Source organism: Saccopteryx bilineata, chromosome 7 (assembly GCF_036850765.1).
Source record: "Saccopteryx bilineata isolate mSacBil1 chromosome 7, mSacBil1_pri_phased_curated, whole genome shotgun sequence".
NCBI lineage: Eukaryota > Metazoa > Chordata > Mammalia > Chiroptera > Emballonuridae > Saccopteryx > Saccopteryx bilineata.
The window spans coordinates 39,032,677-39,045,184 of record NC_089496.1 but is presented as its reverse complement, the minus strand read 5'-3'; the positions used below and the strand labels follow the sequence as shown (position 1 = coordinate 39,045,184).

The 12,508-nt window shown below is 41.0% G+C and overlaps 1 protein-coding gene across 1 annotated transcript; it reads left to right on the top strand.

The window, feature by feature from the left end:
- The first annotated feature begins 1,195 nt into the window (after window positions 1–1,195).
- POLR1F (RNA polymerase I subunit F) lies at window positions 1,196–12,085 on the top strand. Its single transcript, XM_066240025.1, has 4 exons — window positions 1,196–1,473; window positions 5,621–5,762; window positions 9,102–9,310; window positions 10,637–12,085. The coding sequence occupies exons 1-4, from the start codon at window positions 1,220–1,222 to the stop codon at window positions 11,205–11,207; spliced, it is 1,176 nt and encodes a 391-aa protein (XP_066096122.1). The 5' UTR covers window positions 1,196–1,219; the 3' UTR covers window positions 11,208–12,085.
- The last annotated feature ends 423 nt before the right edge of the window (window positions 12,086–12,508 follow it).

Sequence of the window (12,508 nt, the reverse complement as noted above, 5' to 3'; positions counted from 1 at the left end):
TATAGGTGCCACCAGGCATCAGGAGATTTTAAAGTTCTTCAGATTTTAAAGTCCCATCAGCGCTGCTAAAGGACTTTGCAACAAAGTGAAGGTAAAGGTTTTTCCCACTAATGAACTTAACATGTTTATCATCAGGCTTTGGGAGCAGTTTCATCTCATATCTCATGCTGAATTTCAAGTCAATTAGAGAATACTGAAAAAGAATGCTTTTTTACTTATCTTATTCCTACCTATTATCATCTCTATGGTAGCCAGGCCAAGTATTACTGAGGAGGAATAGTAAGATCAACTACCCTAGCACCAACTAATCAGTAGAGACCATGACCCTGAAAGGACACACCTTTCAGAAAAGCTGATGAATATTCTATAGAGGTTCTCCCAGGAGAGAAAGTGTGATAAACAAAACTGCTGAGGATGGATTGTATAATAGCCCTATTACTTAAGAGTCATAGAATACAAACCTAAGGAGTTTGTATTATGCTGAAGAAAATGGGGCCCCAAATTGGGGGAGGTCACGGTCGTTTCTGTGTTTCAGAGAAAATCTGGCTATTCCAAAGTGCCCTCTTGACCTTTAGGCTACGGTCCCGCGTGCGGTTCTGTGGTTTTGGAAGTGAGGATGAAGGGAAGTGTACAAAGAGAGGGTTGTTTTGGTTTTATCCTCACAGACCATGGGGCAGATTTGATGTTTGGGGGAACAAGAGAGGTCCCAAAGGATGACAGCTAGACTGAGCCACTTGAAAAGCCAGCGGGACGATTTCGTGAATTAGGTACCGTATGTATTACAGAATGGGGATAGAGCTATGGGATCGTTTCCAGACTGTTGCATTCGAGGCATTACGGCTGCTTTTTAGTATTGGGTTCCCCGCAGAAAATATAAGCTTGTAAAATCTACCAAACCAGTTTACTATTGGAAATGACCAAAGTGTGACCTTCTATTAAATCTGCATACTCAATCCAAAAAGAATGTTAGCGAAACACTGTTTTGTTAGCCCTTAAAAGACGTGGTGGTTGCTGGCCTTTAAGCATGCTCAATACGGAGCCACCGTTCGGAGCTGTCCTAGTGAGAAAAAGCGGTTGCCCCCTGCTGGTCAATCTCCGTAACGCAGAGCCAGGAGGGAAGCAAGGGGCGTGGCCGCTGGTGGATGACGTAACCCCCGCGTCCGGAAACGGGGTCATGATTGCGTCAGTGGCGCGCGCCGCGGGAAAGCTGACCAGCCGCATGGCGGCGGGCTGCTCGGAGTCTCCGCGGCCGAAAGCGGCCGCTGAGCAGCGGGTGGTGGGAGCGGCCGGCGTGCTGCCTTGCCTGGAGCTGCCGACCTACGCTGCCGCCTGCGCGCTGTTGGACAGCCGCTACGCCTGCCTGGTGGCCGGGCCGCACCGCAGGCACATCGCGCTCTCGCCGCGCTACCTTCACAGGAAGCGCACGGGCATCCGGGAGCAGCTGGATGCGGAGCTGCTGCGCTACTCCGAGAGGTACCCGGCCGTCAGCCTTCCCTTCCTTCCCTTCGCGGGCGCGGGGCGGGGGGCGGCTGGAGCTGCTGGAAGCCGCACGCCCCGTCCTGCAGCCGGGCAGGCCAGTTCCTCCCGGGTCGAGATCCGTCCAGGGTCCGTCTCCGGCGGGGATGAAAACGTCCTGGTGGCGTGACTTGGGTCGGCGGAGGGTTGGAGAAGCTTGTTCTAGAAGCAGGGTGTCGGGGTAAGACTGGACCAGGGGTCTGCAGACCGGGAGGCCCAGTTCTGTATGGTGTCTTTCTCTCCCTCCCCCCACTGGACAGTGCAAGTTTGCAACGCGGCACTTCATTTGATTCTCATTCTGTAGAACACTGAAGCCTTAGTACAGTTTTTGTTTATTTTTCCACTCCGAGCACCTGCTGCATGCCAGGTACGGAGCTGATTAAGACTCCGGCTCTCCTTTGTCCTTTCTGTTTCTGCACCTGTGAAGTCCAGACACTGTCCAAGGTATTGTCAAGCAGCTGTGACGCTGTAATTCTTTCTTTCTTTTTAAATGATAGTGCTCTCAGATCTGAGTCAGCCAGACCCCACCAGGCTGAGTGAGGCCGCCATCGCTCCCTGCCTGATTGCTCCAGTGTAAATGCATCGCCGGAGTTCCATTTGCCGAGTCCGCTGAGCCCCACGCAGGGAGCATTAGGCAGGGTGGTTGGGAACAGGTGCTGGCATGGCCTGCTCTTAACGCCAGGAAAGGTCTGTGTCACATAGAGAGGTGTGAATGGATGACACAGGGCCCTCAGGGTTGCAGACTAATCATTCTTTCTTTTTTAGAAAATTACATTTCACGGGTGACGTTAATCAATAAAGAGTACATAGGTTTCTGATGAACATCTCTATAGCATTTGAACTGTCGATTGTGTTGTGTGCCCATCACCGAAAATGAAATCGTTCTGTGTCACCCTGTATTTGGCCCTCTTTACTGACCACCCCTCAACCCCCGTTCTCAGTTTTTATTGGTAAATAGTGAAGGATGGTTTTGCCGTTGTTTTCATGACCTTGGTCCTCTCATCTCTTGGACCTGATAAGGGATGAGAGAAATAGTATTAGTTTTATATTGCTTTGTTTTTAAGTAGACAGTGTATTTAGTCTAACTGGCCCACTTATTGCTACTGAGGGTGAAAAAAAAAAGTCGTCTGGTGTATTTAAATCAAGATACTCAGGAGTAACTAGAAAGCGCTGGGAGTTGCAAGGGTAGAGGCTCAGAGGGAGAGGGGCGGATGGATGTATCTCAGCACTCCTCCGGACTGCTCTGGACCAAAGGTAAAGGTTCTGAAACTCGGGTGAGCAGATTCTCTGGGAATTCCTTGATAGGTACAATTCAGAAATTTCACGAGCCCCTGGAAGTTGTAGGAATTTCCTGTGTTAATTCTGTTCATCACAGTGTCCAAATCTTTTGCAGTTTCTCAGTGAATCCTAAACCCTACACAGGTTAAGAAACAATATACAGCTTCCTGCAAGCATCAGCACACACTTTTGTCTACTTAGTATACTAGGGACTTGCGATGTAACAACGGAAAAAACACGATCCGTGCTGTAAGGAACTTTAAGCTTTCATAGTTATACATGTAAGCCAAATGCAATGAAGTGTTAAATTTTGGTAGAAATCTAAGTTTATAATAAGAGAAAGTTGGTGAATTTGATCGTAGGACCTTTGTGAACAGCTTAGCAGGAGGAGGATGCTTTGAGATGGTAGCATCCCAGGCAAAAGAGTTTCCAGGTGTGTTCTTTTGGGGTCATGTTCTCCACTGGTTGATCGGTGCCAGAGCATGGAATCATTAGTCAGTGCAGCTGGTCCTGAGGGGCCGCAGCTGCTTTTCTTTGTTCTTCCGCTTTTCTGGGCCTGGAGCTGAAACACAACAGGCCTAGGTGTTAATGCTTAAGGGCTGTTCTCTGGCTTTCTTGTTTGTTCCTCCTGGAAGGGGGTCTAAAACCCCATGACTTGTGATGTGCCAGGAAGGGAAGGTCAGGGGAGCGTCTGAATCCCATGATTAGTGATATGAAATCAGGGTCTGAGCCGCAGGACCAGCTAAGGCAGGAAAGGTCAAGCGGGGAGGTAAGGTCCTTGTTTTCCCAGTTTTGCCCATTGCTAGGTGCGGGGGCAGCGGGGGCAGGAAGCTCATGGCCTCTGTGCCGGGCCTAGGCCTTTGTTCTGCTTGTCTGTCTAACTGCCTACCACAGTTTGTGGATTTACACAAGTCCTCTGGGTGTCGTCTCGATAATCACGTTCCCTAGTCAGTAGTTCTGAACCCTACAGAACCCAGTACCTTCCTCTCACAGTAGTTTGCTGTACTGTCTTAAATGAAACTTAAAAGGTAGTATAACCTACCTACACAACTGCAAAAAAAAAAAAAAAAATACATAGAGCTCTACAATACAGTAAAATGCATTTCAGTGTGGTAATGCTCAAGCATGATTTTCTGGGAGGACTGAAGTTAAACGCCTCCCATATCCATACCTAGAAATCATTGTGAATATGTCACTTACAGATGTACATTGAGGCAGGGGCTTTGAGTTGACACCTCAAAGAACTCTGTCTCCAGCAGTGCTTTTCTGAAATAATGGGTCATTCTGGGTAAAGTTCTACGCAAAACAATCTATCTTTGCATTTACATATTATCGACATTCCTGAAATATTTAATCCATATTTAAATCATGCAAAAATGACTTTAATATATTATTATTATTTTTTTAAGTTAGAGTCTTTATAAATCAGTTTATCCTCTATTCAGAAGTGTTGTATAGCTAGGGACATTTCTTCATTGTACAGGACTGTCCTGCACATGGCAGAATGTCTCATATCCCTGGCCTTCGGCAGTGCTTGTGACAACCATGATGAGTACCACAAATCCCCAAATGCCATCTAAGGACAGCAGCATTCCCCCTCAGGAGACTCACTTAATAATCATTGATTAGAGGAAACAAAGTCTTAATTTTGTTTTTCTGTGTTAACATGGCAGCTACCCCACCCCCTTGCTTTCTAACTCTGCTTCTGTGTCCTTAACATTGTCCTAGTGATGATACAGTTCCTGCTTAGGAAAGCCATGTGCAGAATTAACTCCAAAGAGTGCTTTCCAGAGTAAGCCTGAGTTTAAAGTTTTTTCTAATGTAGTCATTATTTAAGTTCTTTCTAGTGGCTCCTGGCCGTTTTACTTAAACAACTGCTGTTAGGAGAAATTCTTTTCCTTATTCTATGTGAACTATTCTAGAATATTAGAGTTCAACAAAAATATTCTCTGCCTTTAAGGGGTCTTATGTGGAGTGCAAACACAGATGCAGATAGATTCAGTAAAAGGAGATGAAGCGCAGCTGTCCTGCTGTGCAGGGAGTCCTATAGTAGAGGAGCGATGTAGAGGAGCCATAGGTTTCAGCCTGTCTCGGGGAATCAGGAAGGTTTTCTGGAGGAAGCAGTGGGTGTGGTGCTGAAGCCACCAGGTCTGCCTCTCTAGTAGTTATAATTCCTTAAGAACTTGGAAATAACATTTGTCAATACTAGTCGCCCCCTCATCCTGACTTAAATGTATAGACTCAAGTATCAGAGTCTGCAAAGTTCTCCATGAATAGTTTAGTTGTATTTTTTGCATTTCCACTTATAGCAACAGTTGCAGTTTAGGATTTTTTTCTATTAAGTCATTGGCTTTAATTAGGGGCTTCAGCTTTAATCCTAATGCTTTTAGTGCTGTATGCCTTCTAAGACAGAAAATACAATATTTCGGTAATGCTGGCTAATACCAAAATTGTTTTGGTCCACTCACACTCACAAAAATGCACATTTGTTTTGCCAAGTCCTATTTTCCTCCCGTTCTAGCATGAAACTAGAATCCAAAAGAGTAGCAAATAGGGAAAAAGGGTCAACTTTTTGCACATGTATAATTGGACATTTCTGGGTACCTGGCTTAAATAATAATTTTTAACTTAGTGAATATATTGGAACCCTTGGCAAAATTGGAGTACTAAAGTTATTATAGACTGACCATATACTGTATAATGTTCTAGATTAGGTGGTTATATTTCTGAGATACACTTTTTGGATTTAGAATATCTATTCAGTATGACAATGCCTAGTTTGAAAGAGGATAAAAGATACCATTTTTCTTTCCTTTTTTTCAAACAGCCTTTTAGGTGTCCCCATTGCATATGATAACATCAAAGTAGTGGGTGAACTGGGCGATATTTATGATGATCAAGGACACATTCATCTTAATATTGAAGCAGATTTCATTATTTTCTGCCCTGAACCAGGGCAGAAGCTTATGGTATGTATATCTCTTTTTTCTAGCTTTCTTTGTGTAATTATGTAGTTTGGAAACTTAAGAGACTATACACCCTGGGACTCAAATGGTTTGTTCTTGTGGGTAACTAAAAATTATTTTAAAAGATAAAAGAAATTAATTTCTATCAGTTCAATCTCGGTAAGTTTTAAAACTTTATCCTAAAATTCACATGCGTGTATAGAGTATGTGTCCTTTGAATTTGTTCTTGTCTTCATATAGCACCAGAATGATCTTAAGGTGTAAAAGAAAATAAATTTTTATTATATATTATTTTAAAATTTCACAATGATACATAAATACAGTTTCTTTATAAAAGATTCAGATCGTGCAGTAGCATATAAAACAAGAGTTGCAAATTCAAATGGCTGTGGGTAGTGAAAGTGAAGGAAAGATGGGAGTGGGGCAGGTAAGGAAGGGGAGTCAGAGGCAGGAGTGGGTAGGGCAGTCATAGGCCAGGAGACAGACCTGGGGGGAGGGCCTCTTCGTTTCTCAGGAGAAGCTGGAAGTGTAGAAATGGATGTGACACCTGTTAAATGCCTCCCTTCAGCCTCTTCACTTGCCTCCTTTCCCATCTGCAGTTCTGCGTGTGTTTATGTTCATAAATGTACATATAGTGATGGGTATATGTGTAAAATTTTTAACTGAAAAAATTTTATACGAATTGGTTGATCTAACAATAACCTTTGATACTGTTAATAACAATACAGGTTAGATTTCACTATGACAAATTTACCTGCTATTTCTAATTAAAAAAATGTTTTTTCAAGATCAGTTAAACAGGAAGAAAGAATATACTAAGTGGACTGCCAAACTGGTATCCTACAACCAGCTTTCATACTATTCAAGTTGGCAGTAGTTTTATACTTAAAAATTCCCAAATTTAACTGTCATCTGTTTTGTGTAATTATCACAAATGTAAACATGTCCATGGAAATACAGTGGCATACTGATTGTAAAGAAAGGAAGAAATGAAAAGTAAAATTATCCCTTTCACTCTCAACCCTAGAACAAGACCCAGTCCTTAAATATATTTGACCAGTTAGGGTTTTTGTTGTTTTTTTTTTACAATTTTTATTTATTTTTAATAATATAAGATAGTTTAAATACAATAAAATGTACAGATCATGGTGTGTAATTCAATCAATTTTGACAAGGGCATATACTATGGTGTCTACTTAGAAATGACCCTCGTGCCCTGTCCTGCTTGGTCATCTCTCCTAGATACAGCCACTGTTGTGATTTCATTGATCATAAATTAGTTTTGCTTGTTCTGTAATTCCACATTAATGTAATTTTTCATTGTACTCTCTTAAATGGCCTCTTTTGCTCAGCATGAATTTTATCCATGCTGTTGCGTATATTGGCAGTGTGTTCCTATTTATTGCTCATGGTGTTCAAGTATGTGAATATAGCACAGTTTGATTGTCCATCTTCATTGATTGACATTTGGTTAGCTTTCTGTCCGGAGCTCTTAGAATAAAGCTGTTGTGAACATACATTTTCATTCCTCCTAGGTGGAGAACTAGAAGCAGTATTACTAGTGTGCAGGGTAGAGGTTTGTCTGGCTTGATGAAACACTACGGTTAGGCTAACTGCCCATCAGCATTTGCAGATGCTCTGCATCTTGGTCATTAGTGCTGTCATTCTTGTCATTTTACTGCTGGTGGACAGGTAGTAGCTCTCATAATGCTTTTATTAGCATTTCCTTTTCATGCTAGTGTCCTTTTTACGGTTATTGCTTTTTGGGTCCTCAGAGACTTGCCTACCCCTAGGTAGAGCTTCTAGAATTTGTACAGTGTTAGCTTTTCCGTTTAGGTCTGTGGTCAAGCTTTAAATTTTTGTGTATAGCTTGAGTTAGGCTTTTGCGATCCTTTTTCTTGTCCATTCGGTTATTCCAGACCCATATATTGAAAGACTTTCCTTTCCCCATTGACTTTACTTTTTAGAGCAGTTTTAGACAAATAAAAAAATGGGACAAACACACCGTTTCTTCTATTACTGACATGCATTAATTTAGTACATTTTTTATAGTTGTTGAGCAAATATTAACACATTGCCATTAAAGTCTGCAGTTTACATTACCGTTCACTCTTGTATAGTATATTCTGTGAGCTTTGACAAATGTATAATAACATGTATCCATCATGACAGTATCATAGAATAATTGCTTGTTGCCCTAGAATTCCTCTTGCTCCACCTTATCCTCCCTCCCTTCTTCCCTCTCACTTTCTCTCCCTCCCTTTCCCCTTTGAAACCCTGCACTACTCATCTTTTTACCGTCTCCATAGTTTTGCCTGTGTCGGAATGTCATGGAGTTGGAATTATACAATACATAGCCTTTTCAGACTGGCTTCTTTTACCAGCATGCATATAAGATTCCTCTATAACTTTTCTTGGCTTGATAGCTTATTTTTATTTCTGAATAATATTCTATTTTATAGATGTACCACAGTGTGTCCAGACCATACAGAAGGTACTATTGTGGACCTTAGTCTCCTGATAATGATTAACAAGGAAGTTTTATTCTATCATATGTATAAGGAGCAGCTGACATTAAACAGCATTGTATACATGTTTCTATTATAACTCTATAATGCAAAATATGTGATTTAAAAAACATTTTAGGTTTTTATTCACATACCTTATCTATGTTGATTCCTAGAGGAAGAATAGAAAACTATAAGTTTTTTAGAAATTTTCATTTTAAGCTTGAAATTATATAACACATAGTTTTAGTTTTAAAGCTTCTAGTATTTTTGTGATTTAGTCCAAACAGCTGTGTTCAAGATTTACAAATAAAGGGCAAGCTGTCTTCTAATAGGACTGCTTACATCATGCTAAATTTAATCATTAAAGAATGCTCTTTAAGCTTTGAAATTTATACTGTTTATAGAAATACAATGTGGATACTAGTGATAAAAAGCATATGCTTCCTGCCTTGAGTTCTTTTTACATGTAGGTCATATCAAAGAGTAATTTCTGCTTGGTTTCAATATGGTTGTAGAGCACTCCCATGGAATCTTGCATTGGGAGCTTAGATGGGTTTTTTGTGGGTGGAGGGGAGGGTAATTTAGCCAGTTAGGTAATTGATATGGGATTACTTATTTAATAAGGTTAGAGCTTTCTAAAAGTTCTACAGTGTTCTAAAACAATGCTTTAGGTTAACATGTGGTAAGTTTTAATTGAGATAAACTTTTCCATATCAGATTATACCATTATTTTGATGTTTTCTCTTTGAAGATAAGATTGAAGCTTATAAAGTTTAATTTAGCTGTTAATTCTTTGGATCTCTTCTTGAAACTCTACTTTTCTTCTTCTCAGGGTATAGTTAATAAAGTGTCCTCCAGCCATATTGGTTGTTTAGTACACGGGTGTTTCAATGCCTCCATCCCTAAACCTGAGCAGATGTCAGCTGAGCAGTGGCAGACCCTGGAGATAAACGTGGGTGATGAACTAGAGTTTGAAGTGTTTCGTTTAGACTCGGATGCGGCTGGAGTATTCTGCATTCGGGGAAAACTAAATATCACTAGGTCAGTTCCTAATCACATTATTATCATTTTGATATTTATTTGTTTCTATTTAATTCTAAATTTAGAGACCATAAGCCCTCTTTAAAATTAGTATTAGAATATTTACGCTTTCAAAGCAGAAAGTCATTGTAAGTAATGTTAGCACTGTGACGATGCATTAAAGATTTTAAAGCTAACTCATCTGTATTTTAATAGTCCAGTTTTGTTGAGTAGTTTCCAGTTTGTTGTTAATTTTTAAAACCTACTGCTCACAACAATTAGGAGATATTTCAAAATGAATATGAAGCAATAAAATATCCCCTAATTTTTATGAGCGTATAGTTGATCCCTCAGTTTGAAACTGTTACAATCTCAACCATATTATATAATGTTAGCCTGCTTTTATTTTTACTTGATTGAAACACAAATAATTTGATTGTTGTCATTATGCCAGGTAGATAATTTAACTTCTGTATTGAAATTTTTCTAAGAATCACTCTGATCTTGAATCTTGAGCTTGGCTCCAAAGGAGCCACCTCTAATGGGGGCGCGGGACCCTTTGGAATACTGCTGATGTAATTGAATAGTTTTTCTAGATGGTGCCCTGATGAGTAAGGGGCCGGGCTGAGGTTCGGCTGAGGTCCCGGCGCAGCTGGGCAGTCGCTCTCTGTGACGGCAGAGGGGTGCGCTCTGTGCAGCTCAGGAGTAGCCTCACCACGGAGCACCGCTGTGCGACTAGTGTGGCTGAGGGACTGATTTTTTTTAAAGTTACCTCATTGAAGTTACTTAAATTTAAATAGTTATATATGACTAGGGCTATTTTATAAGACCAATTCTAGAAAGAAGGCTGCTTATTGAGCCTTGTTTTTATTTTATTTTAGTGATATAAAATAATTCACAACTTTGGCATGGGCAAAGAAGAACAGTGAAACAAGGATTGAGATATAGTGGGCAGGAAACTCCATTATTTTGATATATAACAGAAGTATATTTTCTCCCTGTCATATGACAGCTGTTTGGCTAATAAGCCTGAGTATTGTGATGTTTAGTGTTCAGTGACCAAACTTTTCTGAACAAAACCAAGATTTAGAAGCCTTGTTTTGACAACTTTTTTTTGGTCATTTTTATGTGTGAAAACAATCTGGGGAGAAGTAGGTGGGAAACAGTCATTTTAGCCTTTCAGTGGGCTGAGGGGATAATAGGAAAGAATCTGAGATTTATGCCATAGTTACGAATCTCATACTGCTGTCATTAGAAAAATGTTCGCATGTTGAAATATTCTTGATCTCTTTTTGTTTTTGTATTTTTGCTTATTGCTCTATAAATTTTTAAACTGTTAATTTATAGTTTACAAACCAAGTGCTCTGCAGTTTCCGAAGACGTAACAGAAACTAGCACTGGAGAAGCTGTTGGAAAACTTCCAAAGAAGAAGAAGAAAAAGAAGCAAGACCCAGAGCCAGATGAAGGAGAGTGTGGTGCCCCAGAGCTGGCTGGTCCTGCGGCTGTCACTGTGAAGGAAGAGACAGACCTGGGCATGAGCAGTAATGTGAACGGCCTCTGGGAGGGAGAGCTGAAGAAGAAGAAGAAAAAGAAGCAAGACCCAGAGCCAGATGAAGGAGAGTGTGGTGCCCCAGAGCTGGCCGGTCCTGTGGCTGTCACTGTGAAGGAAGAGCCAGACCTGGGCATGAGCAGTAATGTGAACGGCCTCTGGGAGGGAGAGCTGAAGAAGAAGAAGAAAAAGAAAAAGAAGGACCAGGACCCCGTTTTTCAAGGCAGTGACTCCAGTGGTTACCAGAGTGACCATAAAAAGAAAAAAAAGAAAAGAAAGCACAGCGAGGAGGCTGAATTGACTCCACTTTTAGAACACTCTCCTAAAAAGAAGAGGAAAAAGTCGTTGTCTGTAATGGATTGTGAATAGGATTCAGTTTTTAAAAGATTGATTTGTGTACAGTAGATGAATAAATGTTTGAATGATGGGAAATCCTTTTCAGAACTGGAAGCTGTTGATGATGAGTGGTGCTGAAATTGCCAAACGGCTCATTGTTAAAGTGCCGAGGTAGTGTCTACAGCAGGGCCGCATGCGGCCCCCTGAGGCCCCCTGAGGCCCCCTGAGGCCATTTATCCGGCCCCCGCCGCACTTCTGGAAGGGGCACCTCTTTCATTGGCGGTCAGTTAGAGGAGCATAGTTCCCATTGAAATACTGGTCAGTTTGTTGATTTAAATTTACTTGTTCTTTATTTTAAATATTGTATTTGTTCCCGTTTTGTTTTTTTACTTTAAAATAAGGTATGTGCAGTGTGCATAGGGATTTGGTCATAGTTTTTTTTTTATAGTCTGGCCCTTCAATGGTCTGAGGGACAGTGATCTGGCCCCCTGTGTAAAAAGTTTGGGGACCCCTGGTCTACAGAATGGAAGGTAAGAGCTTCTCTCAGGCTCATCGCTTGCATTCTTCCAGGTTTGACATTCTAAATAAAGTTCTATAATCTTATTAGCAAAAGGACTTTGTAATGCAATGTTGTATCATTAAACAGTCTATTTGAGCTTAGGTTTTTGGTTTATTGGTTTTTTTTCTTTGCCTTTTCTTTTTAAATGGGCTTCACCTTTATCATAAAATTACAGGCCACTTCCTTTTGCTTTTTTAAAAATTGAAGACAATTTACCAGTTTCAGATTTTCCTTTATCATGGCTACTATAGTATTTCCTGTTGTTTAACTTAGAATGTTTTGTTACAGGAGCTTCTGAAATCTCCAGAGCTCTTAGGAGCCATGTCACTACTGAGTGTGGTAGGAACAGTGTTCACTCCAGGTGAACTTTCCTTCTTTCCACTGTTCATCTTTCCTTCCAGGTGCATGTGTGCTGGGGTTCTATTCCCCTCCATGTCTGCGAGATTGGTGGAGTGGGCTCTTCTCTTGTCTTTATTCATTTGTGCCTCAACCGTTCTGTTTTGGTTGTCTGTTGGAGGAGGAGGATCTGATGAAGACCGGATGAATGTGATTCTGATTAGTGGGGAATTTCCCAATTACTTTTTTTTTTATTTTTTTTTTTTACAGAGACGGAGAGTCAGAAAGAGGGATAGATAGGGATAGACAGACAGGAACAGAGAGAGATGAGAAGCATCAATAATCAGTTTTTTGTTGTGACACCTTAGTTCATTGATTGCTTTCTCATATGTGCCTTGACCATGGGCCTTCAGCAGACCCAGTAACCCCTTGCTCAAGC

Bases quoted from the DNA above. Each gene is read 5' to 3' on its own strand.
- POLR1F (XM_066240025.1), top strand. From the start codon at position 1,220: ATGGCGGCGGGCTGCTCGGAGTCTCCGCGGCCGAAAGCGGCCGCTGAG. The intron at 5,763-9,101 runs GTATGTATATCT...TCTTCTTCTCAG, and splicing joins AACCAGGGCAGAAGCTTATG to GGTATAGTTAATAAAGTGTC. The intron at 9,311-10,636 runs GTCAGTTCCTAA...GTTAATTTATAG, and splicing joins GGAAAACTAAATATCACTAG to TTTACAAACCAAGTGCTCTG.